Source organism: Aaosphaeria arxii (assembly GCF_010015735.1).
Source record: "Aaosphaeria arxii CBS 175.79 unplaced genomic scaffold BU24scaffold_4, whole genome shotgun sequence".
Classification (NCBI taxonomy): domain Eukaryota; kingdom Fungi; phylum Ascomycota; class Dothideomycetes; order Pleosporales; genus Aaosphaeria; species Aaosphaeria arxii.
In genome coordinates, this window is record NW_022983477.1 from 2,145,619 (window position 1) to 2,159,535 (window position 13,917).

At 49.5% G+C, this 13,917-nt stretch overlaps 5 protein-coding genes across 5 annotated transcripts; 3 read left to right on the forward strand and 2 right to left on the reverse strand.

Annotated features, from left to right (window-relative positions):
• Nucleotides 1-271: 271 nt before the first annotated feature.
• BU24DRAFT_462201 (uncharacterized protein) lies at nt 272-910 on the reverse strand (the record flags this gene model as incomplete). Its single annotated transcript, XM_033531972.1, has 3 exons — nt 272-561; nt 634-763; nt 824-910. The coding sequence occupies 3 exons, from the start codon at nt 908-910 to the stop codon at nt 272-274; spliced, it is 507 nt and encodes a 168-aa protein (XP_033384328.1).
• A 571-nt stretch (nt 911-1,481) lies between these two features.
• On the forward strand, nt 1,482-2,035 carry BU24DRAFT_409152 (uncharacterized protein; the record flags this gene model as incomplete). The annotated part of the gene is made up of 3 exons (XM_033525898.1): nt 1,482-1,593; nt 1,742-1,945; nt 1,986-2,035. 3 exons carry the CDS (start codon nt 1,482-1,484, stop codon nt 2,033-2,035), a joined length of 366 nt encoding a protein of 121 aa, XP_033384329.1.
• Nucleotides 2,036-6,629: 4,594 nt separating this feature from the next.
• BU24DRAFT_189638 (uncharacterized protein) lies at nt 6,630-7,174 on the forward strand. Its single transcript, XM_033521698.1, has one exon. The coding sequence runs from the start codon at nt 6,755-6,757 to the stop codon at nt 7,094-7,096; it is 342 nt and encodes a 113-aa protein (XP_033384330.1). The 5' UTR covers nt 6,630-6,754; the 3' UTR covers nt 7,097-7,174.
• Nucleotides 7,175-9,011: 1,837 nt separating this feature from the next.
• BU24DRAFT_462202 (uncharacterized protein) lies at nt 9,012-9,642 on the forward strand (the record flags this gene model as incomplete). Its single annotated transcript, XM_033531973.1, has 2 exons — nt 9,012-9,078; nt 9,236-9,642. 2 exons carry the CDS (start codon nt 9,012-9,014, stop codon nt 9,640-9,642), a joined length of 474 nt encoding a protein of 157 aa, XP_033384331.1.
• Nucleotides 9,643-10,114: 472 nt separating this feature from the next.
• On the reverse strand, nt 10,115-13,637 carry BU24DRAFT_422309 (uncharacterized protein). The gene is made up of 7 exons (XM_033527956.1): nt 13,390-13,637; nt 13,026-13,337; nt 12,775-12,975; nt 12,369-12,724; nt 12,024-12,318; nt 11,236-11,974; nt 10,115-11,181 (listed from the first exon to the last, which is right to left on the reverse strand). The coding sequence occupies exons 1-7, from the start codon at nt 13,507-13,509 to the stop codon at nt 10,304-10,306; spliced, it is 2,901 nt and encodes a 966-aa protein (XP_033384332.1). The 5' UTR covers nt 13,510-13,637; the 3' UTR covers nt 10,115-10,303.
• Between the last annotated feature and the right edge of the window lie 280 nt (nt 13,638-13,917).

A 13,917-nucleotide genomic window follows, 5' to 3' on the forward strand; every position in this document is an offset into this window, starting at 1 on the left:
GGTTTTACGAAGTAGTGAGAGAGGTTGTTTCTCCTCGCTAGAGCCATTCTCCAGGTACCCATTGCTCCGCTCAAACATCAGGCACGCGACCATGGCAGTTATGCATACTGCGAAATGATTATGGCATCAATTAAATCCCATGATATGTCCAATTACCTAGGCTCCGCTGTTACGCAAATCCGAAAACCCATACTTTCCAGTTGTTGCAGTACAATTAAGCAACTCCAACTCCATCAAGTTCCATTGCAGCAGCGTCTCCAATTATGCCACCCTACAAAGCAGCGAGCAGGCCACCAGCAACCGCGACCAATCCCATACCAATACCTTTAGCTACCAATGGCGTGGGAGCAGCGCCCGGACTCTGGGTGGCAGCCGTCGCAGCGGAGCTTTGGGGCGCTCCAGAGCTCGCTGCAGAGCTCGCTGCAGTACTCGCGCCGCTGGTAGCGGCAGAACTCGGTGGTGCCGTGGACGGAGCTCCAGTCTGAGAGGCGGCGCAAGATGCTTGGGTAGGCACGGTGATGCCGTTCGCTGAGCAGATGTCCCTAGCGAACTTGATTGTGTCTAGTAGCACCAGAAATCAGTATTGTTCTCCGCCTTCGAGGTTGAAGGTGGGCGCGAGAATGAAAAACGTACTCTCTTCGTCCTTGTCCTCGCACGTTTGTGAGACGCAGCAGGAGAGCGCTGCAATGCGTGTTTGGTTCCCGCAGATGCAAGGAATATCGAGGGGCGCGCAGTTACCGAAGCTGTTACCAAAGCAGTCTCGCTGTTTTGTACACTATCTGAGCTTGTGCGTCTACGAAGATGCCTATGGCGGAGAACTTACAGCGCATTTTGGCAGCTGGTCGAGGAGGTTTTGAGCTAAAGCTGCTGAGCAGAGCGCGGCGAGAACGGCAGTGGTGGAGAGACGCATGATGATGATTGTGAAAGCTGACCTGAGACTCGACGTTCAGACCTTGATTCTATCTTCTAAGGTGATAATGTATTGCAGCGACAGCTTCACGTCCAACACTTCGAGTCGGTTCTACTCGAGAAATCTTTGGATGGAGTGCAAGAAAGAGACGAAGGTCGAAGGCAAAGGACGAAGAGCGGGCGAGGGGGTTAATCTATCAGAACTAGAACTGATCTGTTCCTGAATAGTTGGATCTCGCAAGAGTATTGGCTGCTTGTCTTGCGTCCAGCCATTCATCGACCGCATGCCCTACGCCGCAGGCTGTATTGGCATGGAGTGGCTGCTAAGGACTTTACCCTTTTTCGATAGTGAAGATCCCGTCTACCCCGGAAACAAGTTGATCAGTCGCAATTGCAAAAGATTGAGTGAGTAAAGACAGCATACTCCGTAAGTGCACGTAGAAGAATTGTTGTTACAGTATTTATTTGATGAGATTTGTCGTACCCATATCGTGTGTAACTACAGTCTCTTCTCCGTGCAAGGAGATATTGGGCCGACTAGTAATTGATTAACCCCTTGCCTCCCCCGCAAAATGAGCCTGGGTTGGTGCTGCTTGCTGCCCGTTCCGCTCCCGCGGGTCTCTGGGGTTGCCGAGTATCCCACCTTTCGTGCGAGTACAAGTCATTTCGACCGTGACCTTGCAGGTATGCATCAAATCGGGCTGTTTGATTATCGTGGCAGGTGATGTCTCTGTAGTTTGTCGTTATTTCTTTTCACTTCGAAATAGCACAGATCATTCCATCGCCATATGACACAAGTGTTCGTAGATTATCATTGCAACGACCTACACAGTTTCTTTATCAACCAACCGTGGCTTTGGAGCTTTCCAACGATCACAAGATACTTCCCAGAGAGGTGGCCTCGACCGAACAACGGTGTATCTCGTACCAATACATGAGACGCCGTTCTCACCAATCATCCCACAATTGAGTCTCAACACTTGGCCACCTCGGCGCTTGCGGGAGTCTTCACCTGAATCTCCGGTAGGAAAAGGCGGTAAGTGTATGTTGCAGAGCATGTAACTGTACGTACACAGTACGTTACATCATCTACCGCTGTAAGGATGATGAATGCAATTCCACGTGACTCGCTCGGCAGCTGTAGGCAACGCCAGATAGAGAAGGTGATATTGTATTCACATTCTCAACACGTGCGGGAAGGCGTACACGTTTCGTCCTGATGCTATGCCGTATGTAGAGGTAGGAGAGCATTCATGTGCCGCAAATAGATGCAATGCGATACGCGCCCACGCCGGGACCCTGAATGGAACATTAAGCTTAACATGACGTTCGACGCACCAGCCACGACAGCAAAGGAGAAGTGCATATGTGTAGTAATTACCAGTAGAGCCACGTCAATACCGCACCCAGATCATGTGCTTCCAGGCATTAGTAATCTCTCTCAGCTCCTCCAGCTGGAGGGCTGCTTGCTTGTCCCTTCTTTGTGGCAGACTGTGTGAAGCCAGTCTGGACGGCGGCGTAGGCGGGTACTTCCGGGTCCTGGCAGCGACACGACAGTGTTAGGGCAATCTCGCGTCACGGGCGGATAGAGGGCCCACCAAGCTTGACCTGAGACGTCAGGGCTGAAAAAGCTCAGATTGCTTGGAGGCGGTTGAAGTTGAGATCGCCAGCTGCGGTCGGGCGGACCACTGAATTGTGGAAACCCAGACAGTCATTGCAATCACAGGCCACCGTTAGAGAAAGTAAATCTCGATTAGGTGAATAATGCAATTAATCGCGAAATACGAAGCAGACATCTGCCTAGACACTGGACGAAGGAGGGCAAAGGGACTCATCACTCGGTCAGTCCTGTGACTCAGGAATAATGGTTACGCAGCCCCTTGACGCGTTCATCCTCTGGAGGACGCTCGCTCCCTTCCTGGAGGACGTCTTGAAGCCTCACGATCAGTTCATAGGAGGGGAAAGCAATATTGGGGTGAGCAGAGCTTTCAGTCGTGTCATTTGCATCATCTTGATTCGACGGAGGAGCAGGATGAGGGCGGTGCTGAAAAACACACGGCACGGCAAATAGATGTTTAGGAGGACGACATAAGGCATCATGTTTCGTGCCTCGCCTGCGATCTCAGTTCACAGATAGTCTAGCGGTCAGGTATTGTTGTTGCTTGTGTAACGGGAGAGAGGGCGTCGGGGGCGCAGCGGGCAAATGGGTTACTAGATGAGAGGGCGTGGTGTGTATGAATTGCACCTCTCAGATGCCATTGTTTCGCGTACACATGTGCTTACAGTTGTTGGGACTGAAAAGGGATGAAACAGAGCGTCATAACTGAACAAAAGTCGCACGGAATGATAGGCGAGCGGCGGCTCTATCCACAAAGTCTCGTCGGCTATGGTATGTCCTTGCAGTCTGACACGTCCATGATCTATGACCTCTTTCCAGAAGGACAGACAGTCACTAGTTACTACCTAGTACCGTGTGAGTAGGTAATTGTTGTGGTCTACAATGAGACAGGGCAAATTACTTTGCTCGGCCGGCCCATTTCCTGGCCTATCCATCCATTAGCCACGTCTGAAGAGCCACTGTGGCCGAACAAACGCTTTGGGCGCGGAAGCACAGCCGCATCCGAGCTTCACGTCACAGCGATGTTCCAGAAGGTATGGTATGGGTTACTATTGTATCTACCCGGTAGAATGTGTACACAGTAGTAATTGGTAGGCAGTTGTGGTTAGGGGCGTTGCGGGATGTGGCAAGGCTCAAGAGTGGTAGACAAGGATGGTAGTTAATGATGATGATGGATGGCTGTGACTGGTGATGCTGTCGTATCAATTCGTGAGGCGCGTTTACATCCCCCAACCAACTCGTCAGTCACTAGATACTCGTCCCAACGCTGTACTTTCAACATTGTCGCTACCTCTTCCCTACACGCTACGCACTACACGAAGTCAACCTGCTCACGTCATGGTCAGCAAAAAAGGAAATACTTGTGAAGGCGGACTCCTGCTTGAGACGCCGGAAAGTGAAGCGGGCCTGTTCGTAAGAGGCCTGATTGGTCTGGCCCACCATAAACAGGGTCAAGTCGAGAAGAAGTTGCCCTCCATTTACGGTCGCCGTCCGGGGCTCCCTTTGTGTGAGCATTCATCGCTCAGTGCGCGTGCCTGAGTCTGACTTGGCCAGAGAAGCAGGTTAACAAGTCCCACGCATGTGCCATGGTCCTTGCCGGCGCCCTCTTCTCTGTGCGTTGATCTGGGACTGGAGGTCCAGAGCTTGGAGGTTCAACCATGAAATGTGTATATATAAATAAATATATAAAGTTCCTACAAGAAGAGCACTTAGAGATCCAGAAACAAATACAACAAGTCAAAGCTACCGTACTGCTGTCCATCTACCAAACGGCAACACCATTATCGACTCTTCTTCTTCTTCTATACATCAACCTTGAAGACCAAATCTTCCATTTCGACACACAAGTATCATCACCATGCAGTCAACCAATAGCATTCTTTCAAACGACTACTCGCCTAAGAATGGTGATCCTGGACACGAAAGCCGAGATGGTGGTTATCGGTAAGTAATCATCTATTCAGACTACCAATTCCCACCGCTATGAAGCAATTGACCTTACTGACATGGCTGTGTATCTATAGACCAACTGAGGAATATACCGAATTGTGAATCACCAATTTCGCTTCCTCCATAAACTACGACCATTACGACCACCACCACTCCCTGAAGCCCCATCCCTGGTGCTTTATACGTTTTGTCTCGGAGTTTCGGCTTTACTGCTCTTCTGCATCAATGTTTGAGGACCAATTCACCATCGCGGCACCATCACGTCTGGCACCGGGCCGATCATCTCTCCTTGGACCCATGAACCTATCTCTCCCTATCCCTCTATTTTTCTTTCCTCTCGAGAGATCAACACAGAAACCATCAAACAAAGAAAGTAGTGGACAACGGAATGAGATAGGACGGGCCTGTAGCAGACGTATGCGAAGCCAATGCGACAATGGTGGAGGCGTTGGTGCGACCGATATCGATAAACCCAATCAAGAAGTCGGCAACCGGGCGCAGCGCCAGCACCAATTCGACCAAATCAACCATCAACAACAATTCGAAAGGGATGAAGGTTCCTTATCGCAACGACAAGCACGGGCTGTGTTTCTTCTTCTTTCTTGGTCCAAAAGAGACAGACAACATCCTGTCATTATTATTCGTTGTTCAGAGTCATACCGGTAGAGAGCTGGAAAGCAGAAAACGGAGGACCTTCCGCTCCCTTATGATTTTTTCGAGCCACCGAGCGAGGAAGCCTTGCACAGCCGCGCAAATGCCAGCTAAACCTATCTCGTAACCAAGAGCTGGGAATCCTCGGGAAAATAGGCAACGAACCATGTACTCGTCCACTACAACAACCATTATGACTACTACTCCTACTCGAGTCCTGACCTCATCCGCTACCGGTCAACTACTCACTCGCAAACTGGTGGGTGCCTCAAGTCTTCCGCCTGGTTTTCTGCCTGGGCCGGTGGGCCTCAGCCACAAAACCCATCATTGAACCATCTCAAGCCCCAACGCCGGTGACTCGAAGTTCGATTACACCCCAGCAGATTGGGGTTCTTCGTTCTTCTGGAAGGCCATTAGATCGTTTGGCAGCCTGCAATTGCCTGTCCTACTCCAGGATGAGCCTCAATAGCCCTTCCTCCTCATTCGCCCATCCCTCTAGCATCCCTCTAGGGCGGTGCTGGCCCCTGTTTCCTCTTTCGACACCGCTGGTGAAGCTTGTAGTCTCGAGTTGCCTACCATTCTGTGTCATACGCCATGAACAGGCAACTCAGGCAACTATGATGGCATGTTCCTGAAGCTGGTAACAGGTTCAATGAGGCATTCTCCAGTCATAATGGCTGTGGCTTTACGGGACCCCGGTAGTGCTGGTAGGCCTCCGAACTGTACATATATTCTACCCATAGCACCATCACAATAGTTTAAGACATCAATTCAACCTACCTTCAACCTCGCAATCAGCCTCCTTTGCCATCCACATAATTGATTGACTGCATTACACACTTCAGCCACTGCTCGTATACTCTGCCTCAGGCCATAGCAACCAATATTCACCTGAACGATATAACTATCTGCACCACCACCCTTTCCATCATGAGACTTGAAATCCTCGAGCCCCAAACCTACGGCAACGACCCCCAGCCTCGAGACGGAGGAGCACCAAACAAAAGACTCACATCATCGATGTTGTCATCAACCTCATCATCGTCCACAAGCAGGCTGCTAGCCATGGCGGGCGACGAAGCCCAGCCACGGGACGGAGGATAGATGTCATTCCTTGATATCTACCACTATTGTACGTTTGGATTTCTTTTCTCTCACAATCCTCCTCGGTGTTTCTCTAACCATATCTTTAGATGTGTATCATCCAATGGATCCTCGACACTCGATCCGGGATGTTCAAACCGATAGCGTCCTCTCTTCTTCTCCCATTTCCGGAACAAGAACGAGCGGCCGCCATCGTTTTGCATTCGAGAGAGCAACACCACATACAAAGACAATTCGGAACGAACCCGTTGCAATCTCGCGTGTACGGACATATTCTTATTGCTTTTACGACTCGAGCATATATGAACCGCCTTCCTCTCTCCTACACATTCGAATCATATCTCCTTCAACGACTACATCTCCACCTTGAGACTGCATAGTCTTCGATTACCCTTTCCGACTGGCGTTCGACATTTGCTCTTCTTCTTTTTGGTTTTTGTATGTAATGGTATTGGGAGTAAAGCATCTACGGCGGCGTTGAATGGGACCTCGATTTGGTAATTTCACTTTCCGAATCGATTGATGGAGGATTGTACAGGAACATGTTTTTTATTTTTTTTTATTTTTGATTATCTCTTTATTGTATTTCTGCATGTCTTTTTGTTATCATTTAGATGGGCGTTTTGGATTCAGAGGCTGTCGAGTATTCTGGCCTTTGACTGTTTTTCTCTTCTGTCTTGTCATCCTGTCTTTGGGGCTGTTCGGAGTTGGCTCAGTTGTTACCATGATCATCAGGCAACAACAAACGACAGAAGAACAGCAACAACGACGACAAGGGGTGCCGAGGCAGGCGATGCAATCCCGGGCAGCATTGCTGCGGATGACTGGGTTCATCGTGTATGTACTAGTAGGATTATTGGATGACTTGTTGGTTGGGAGTCATGATTGATAATGCTCGTGTTTTCTTCCCAAAGCAGGGCAGCAGGGGATGACAGTAACGATAGATAGACATGGACACGATGAATGGAATGTCGTTGAAAGACTCATGAAAGATGGTTCGTTCGCCTACATTGCTTGGATCTATGATAATCGCGTGAGCGTGAGATGCAAATGCTCCCCGCCGATCCCCTGGGCCTTGTCTTTTTGCCCTGCCTTTGAGTTACCTCGTACCATGTCGTTCTGGTTAATACCCATACATTGCCCAGTCAAGTTTGTAAGATCTCGGCGGGGCGCGGGGGAATTCCCTCCAACGAATGAGTTTCTAAAGATTAAATTGATGCATGGGTGCCTGAGGTATGACCGTATGTTGCATGCAAAGACGCAGCACAGCGAGTAATGTCTCACTGTCTGTTGCTGGTCATATCGCGCTGTCATCTCCGTTATCAGCGCAGACTTGTGGACCTGCAGAGGATGGAAAAAGCAACATTCCCATCTGTCCCATGTAGATCAGATACTGCAGTAGATAGATAGATAGATAGATAGATAGAGTGGGTAGATCAAAAAGAAGTCCTTAAAGAGGAAACCATTTCCTCTCCAACCCCCGATTACCGTCGCCCCGGTCTTTGCCCTCGCCCTCGCCCTCAGCTCTTAGACGTTCGACACAATGACGCCCCTCGCCCTTTCCTCCCCATTCAATGCCCTTGCACAACACCCAATCGAGTCCAACAATGATGCCTTGTTTAGTCGTCATCAGCAGCATGCGCGTCTTGTGTCCTCTGGATTGCGCGTACCCCAGATGTGCCTGATTGATGATTCCGCAAAGAATTGGATGATTGATTGCGCGAATTAGCGTGCGTAGGCTCCCGCAATTAGCGAAGCGATTCTTTGCGTCAGGCAGCACCGAATTGGTTTTCCTACTCTGGTCAATGAAAGACAGAATCTACTCAATCAGTCATCGATGAATCAATCGATGAATCAATCAATCGCGAACCCGAGGTCCACTGCCGCCGCCGCCGGGCATGGGCATAACAAGAAGACGGCACAGCAAAATCATGTTGTTGCACGTGGCCGTCGGCGCTTTGCTGCTGGGCCCATGAAGGAACCATAGTACCAGTGCCATGCCTGGGCGCGAACTCAAACGCCATACCGGGTGATTGTCCTTGTGCGAATAGAGCAAAGTGACATCGGTCACGCTGACCTTCAGAAAACATTGATTCCTCCGTGGCTGCAATCGACTAATCTGGTCTGTTTGACCCGAGCAAAGCTCACCGACAGAAGGCTTGCAGTCGTATTGTCGCGGTCTAGCCCACCAAAAGAAAAAAGACGAAGATGGAGAGGGCGTAGTACATTGTAGTGGTGGGAATTTTGGCGAACGCTGAAGAGGTCGATGCCCGTCACTCTGCTTCGTCAATCACCAACTAAAGGTAATTAATATATCTACTATAAAAGAGTTCGTCCTTCCCCTCTGAGTCGGTCGCGTCATAACCATCAGATCTTTGCAAAACCCTCACGCGCCTTCCTCATTGTCTACGTCTGACTGTCTGACTGTCTGGCTCTATTTCTATTAAATCAAAGATTTGATCCAACTCAATCCAACCGGCATACCTACGATACTACCTCGACCTCGACCTCTACCTTAGGTACCTACCAATACGGAGTACTGTTCAGTCCTTGCGCAAATCACACCATCCATTTCCGGGACCTTCTCGAACAAAGCTTTTCTCTCTACTAATCCCGCCAAACCGCCTAAACAAGATCGATCCACTTCCCCACCTCTGGAAGCCAACAACACACTACTCGAACTACTATTTCCTCGCCAGTTTCCTTCCCCTCTAAAAGAAATTCAACAACAACAATAATAACAACCTCGTCGAAAAACTGTTATTCCTTCCTATCCACCATGGTCATGTCCGACCGCACCGCCGGAGACGCTCAGCGCATTGCCTCATATGGCCGCGGAGGAGCTGGTAAGTGAATCCAACCGCCTTCCAACCACCTCATAGATCATGTTCTTTCCATGTTCTTTCCGAATCCTCTTCCTTCATGTCTCTTTAAGCCTGTTCGGAAAGGAAAAAAACCACTTCCAACTTTTTGCTACAATCTAACTAACACCTTCGCCCGCAGGCAACATCGGTCGCGACGACCCCACTACACATACGCAGCCCGCGGACCTCGTCACACCAACCCTCAAGGCCGAGCACTACACCACAGGCCGCGGGGGCACTGGTAACATTGCGCGCAACGACCCCCATCGCCCTGAGATTGCCCGCGCAAGCCAGGACGTCGATGCGCCCATCCACCGCGACCCCGAGGGCCCACACCACTATGGCCGCGGCGGTGCCGCCAACATTGCTGCCCCATCCGCCGAGGAGGCCCGCGCCAACCGCGAGAGGAACAGGCGGAAGAGCGATGAGGCCAGGAGGGGCTCCAACGCTGCTGAGGATGTGAAGGGTCTCGCTGCCAAGGGCAAGGACTTCATCAAGAACCTGGGTGGTGGTCACCAGAACAATGGGCAGAGCCAGAAGAAGTGAAGACGCCAACTGTCTATACCGCTCACTGCTCTCTGGACCTTTGTGATATATGCGATTCGCATATTTTCTGGGCATGATTCTACCTGAGTAACGAGAACACCTATAAACACACACACTCTCTCTATTTCTTTCCACTTCTCCTCTCTTTTCACTTCTGCTCGGTGGGCTTAGTGCTCTGGACTTGGTTTTTCCCTCTTTTTTTCCTTCATAATTATTTTTTCTCTGTAGCTTAAGATATCCACAATGGGCAATTTCATTTTGGTCGGGGCGATCATGGAAAGTGTTCCTTTTCTTCCTTTTCTTAATGCGAAAGCTTTCTGAGCGAATGATTGGTCTACTCCTTTTCATGACATGAGGGGTACGTTGATATTAGGTCTTCTAGCCACTTGCTCTGTTGTCACTTTTACTACAAGGAACTCCCAGAGGCGACAATCAACTTTCTATTCAATCGAGGAATTGACGAGCGAAAACCGATCATTCAGTAGCCCTATGCTGTGATTGCACATTGATCATGTATGCTCGCGTTTCACCACCCACTGACTTTCAATTCGATTTCTAGAAATGACTACAGCCCTACTGCCGGCCAACCCTTCTAAAACTTGCCCAAAGCGAGTGTCAGAATCCATTTCCCAAGAACCGCCGAATGGCTTACGATATGCATTCATTTCTTCCCGACCTTGACCTTCAGAATCCCCTCCAGCGAATCGATGTACGAGTCGACGTACTCGCCAGCGTAGAAGTGGACATCGTCGTCCGGGATGATCTTCCTCAACTCATCGCTCCAAGGACCCCAGCGGATCTGCGCCTTGATAGCGGCACGTCCGCCCCGTCTCAGGTACGCGATCCAGCCTCTGGCTGTCTCCTGGATTATCTCCGTGCCCTTCTTGGCAGCCCCACGCAACATCTGGAAGTAGGAGTCCTGGACCTTGGCCTTGAGATGGACTTGCTTCTTGATGCTCTCCTGGACGAAGTCACAGAACTTGAGGATGACCTGGTACTGCTCCAGGCGGCTGTACCAGTACAGGATGATCTTCTCGTGGAGGCCGATGTGCGCGTTGACCGGGTCGTCCTTCTGCGCTTGCTCCATGTTCCATTGCATCATCTCGAGCGTTCCGTTTGACGTTATTATCTCATCGGACAGTATTTGAAGTTTTTCAACTATCATTTTCGTTTTATACGCCTCTTTGTAGATCATGCGTACGGAGGATGCGATCAGTTCCCATGCATAGTCGATGTCGTATTGCATCGCCCTCTTGGATTCATCCGTTCGGACCGAGTCACTGCTGTCACTGCCATAAGGGTCCGACTGGTCTACTAGTTCCAGATTGGTTTGTTCCTGTTGCAGGATGTTCGGAATAGGCTCCTTGTTCAGAATTCTGTATGTCAATTCTTGTTCTGTGTGGATGAGCTCCAAGTTCATAAGGGTCGAGTAGTCATTTGGTGAAGTGTTGGGCATCGCCAACCAGTGTACAGGGACGCCATGTCGCTCAAAGCCCGGCAGCGCACCTAGATCGCGGCTGTCCTTGATGTTTCGGAAAGCTGGCAAAGCATAAGCATACATGTCTCACATGGGTGGCTCCGTCTAGATCTTACCTTTGCAGTCGAGCTCCATGCTCTCGTCAAGTGCCTTTCCCGTCAAACGAGCAATGCTCCTTCGCTCAAGTATGCAGAAATGCTTCGTTATGCTCGATCGAAGTCTGTGCTTCGCGTCCAATAGCTCGAAAGCCTGATCGTACTGGAAGTCCTTCATACGCGTGAAGAGCAGTTCGTCGACCTTCTTCTCCATAGTTTCGATGGCTCGGATGCTGTCAATAAGTCGTTCGTCTGGTAAAACCCTTTTCGGCTTCATCGTGTCGAAAGGATGGATATGCGAGATTCGCGTCAAAAGGAGGTATGATGTCGTATCTAGGAGCATTTGCTTGATGGGGACCCGATCCCATTGCTGAAATGCGATCGTAGTCAGTCCTGCTGTGAGATGTACGCGTGATGAGAGTAGAACCAATGGTCGATTCTTGTCCCCTGCTTCCCCTGCGGTCATATGAAGTGACAATGCTGCAGCCTGCAACAGGAGACGGGTATTCCCACCCAATTTGCCAGGGAGTTCATTAGCAACGACATAGATATGGTATAGGCTCAGCATTGCCGTTATTGCCAGTGTACCGATATCACCGAGCAATTCAGATTTCAATCGAGCCGCAATCTGGTACAGCCGCAATGCGCTGCTTATGAAGCCTTCACAGAGTTCGCTCTGGGGTTCTGCAGCCAAGGCCAATGTAAGCAGATAATCAAACTTTAAGACGTTTACTTCTGCTTGGAGCCAAGCTCGTGTTCTCTAACTGACGGTGAGCGAATGTACGCAGCGAAAAGAAGTGTCCACGAACCTTGTCATCAGCCTCTGTATCTGGAACCAGACCCCTTGCGAGACTAGTTATCATATGGTGAAATTCGACCTGATCATGTCTTTCCAACGACTCGACAGAGCGATGTAGGTCGTTGTAACACGAGTATGTACACATGTATCTGACCCAGTAATTACGACAAGCGTCAAGAGCAAAGCCGCCGGTTCTCGCTACTCTCGCTACCATTGTTACATGCGTTAACAAAGCGATTCGTTCTTTCGGTACCAGTCCTGGTCCATAAGATCCTTGGAAGGTGTATTGGATTTTTTCGACGTATCTAGAATTGTCAATAACATTTTCAAATCATATGGTTATGGTGGAACATACTCTAGCATATCTTGGCGAGACATATTGTCCAGTGCTACTACGATACATCGCCAAAACTTCCAGCTCTGATCATAGACTCGTGGCGCCATCCTATCCCCGTCCTTCTCAGATAGCCTTATCAATTGCTCATTGAGTTTTGTTAGGCAGAAATCCGCCAAGGGCTTCCAGTACAACTGTTTTCCAAGCAATTGTGCAATCAGTAGGTCGAGGTCATTTTCATTATTGTCGTGCAAGGTTTTCAGAGCAGGCGGTGGAAAGTTCCAGAGATCCAAAAGTTCCGCAAGCCTTCCCTGTCGATAGAAGATCTCGGCCATGAATCGAAGATCTCTGATATTCTGTATTTGAACGGGTTCCTTCTGCCCTCCAATGTTAGTATGCGGCTCTACAGATGAACTCATCTACGCACCTCCGATCCCGCGTTTCGGTATGCGGCGAGCAACCTACGATACGCAAGCTCACGGCGTAGATTATTTTGAGGGTCAGGAGGGCCATTCACGCGTCTGGCCGTCTCCATGGCATTTTCCATGGATAATTGATAGGCGAGAATCTCTGTAAAGGCGAGTTGCTTTTTAGACAGGTTGCTGTCACCTCTTACTTGAGTGATGGACTAAGATTTCAATCAGCTAAGGACTGTCTCGATGACTACCAAAGTCATACCAATTGAACGTCAGACCAGCACCCTTCCTTCACTGCACATTTGAAAAAGTCGGACCATAAGTCAAGCCGTACTTTTTTCAGGAGCGGATTTCGACTAGCAGCGTTTTTCCAGGCCCGAATGACGCCTTCGCCAGCCGTGTGCGGGAGGTATTGATTGGAAGGAAACGAACGTGATAAATCAACCTGAATTTCGTACACATAAGAAAGCAGTCTGGTGTCCGTTAAGGGCGTTTGCCGTTCGTATAAAGAAAGTAATATTTTGCGACACTCAGCTGCATCTCCCAGGCGCAACAGCATATCAGCACGCCATGCCTGAGTCCGTGATCAGTAACATAGTGTAAATATGGGGATTATGCCTTCTCACGAGTAGATACGGGTCGTAAGGTTTCTTTTTCAACCTCCTCGTGACCTCCGCCAAACCGAATTTCACTTTTGGCTTTGGGTACTCACGCCGCAGCTTCGCAAGCTGCTCCCAGTCGGCCATAGCAGCTTGAAACGCAGCCTACCGAGGGAGATGAGATAAAGTGTTTCTGGATATAGGATTCAGCAATCTAGGATATAAAATAAAGCAGTCATGGTACAGCAGGCGCTGTATTGAAAACAGTGGGTTTGGTGTGATTCAGTGTGAGTGTTCCGTTTCCGAAAATACAGGACTAGGCAAAGGTAGGATTAGGCTACGCCTTCCTAACGCGGACGACGCTAGTTCTTCCCTCTTAAGACGATGCATCTTGTCAATTCACACTTTCAAAAGCACATTACAAGTGGCGGCACAGTAGACTTGGAGGTATTTTGCATGTTCTGAGTACTGACGGAGTAGATTCGTTTTACATTCTATGTTACATAAAGAATAGTACATAATCGTCGTGTTACACACAGGTTCGCGCGATTCTAT

Bases quoted from the DNA above. Each gene is read 5' to 3' on its own strand.
- BU24DRAFT_189638 (XM_033521698.1), top strand. From the start codon at position 6,755: ATGGAGGATTGTACAGGAACATGTTTTTTATTTTTTTTTATTTTTGAT.
- BU24DRAFT_422309 (XM_033527956.1), bottom strand. From the start codon at position 13,509: ATGGCCGACTGGGAGCAGCTTGCGAAGCTGCGGCGTGAGTACCCAAAG. The intron at 12,976-13,025 runs GTATGACTTTGG...TTGAAATCTTAG, and splicing joins GCTGGTCTGACGTTCAATTG to TCCATCACTCAAGTAAGAGG. The intron at 12,319-12,368 runs GTATGTTCCACC...TGACAATTCTAG, and splicing joins TCTCGCCAAGATATGCTAGA to ATACGTCGAAAAAATCCAAT.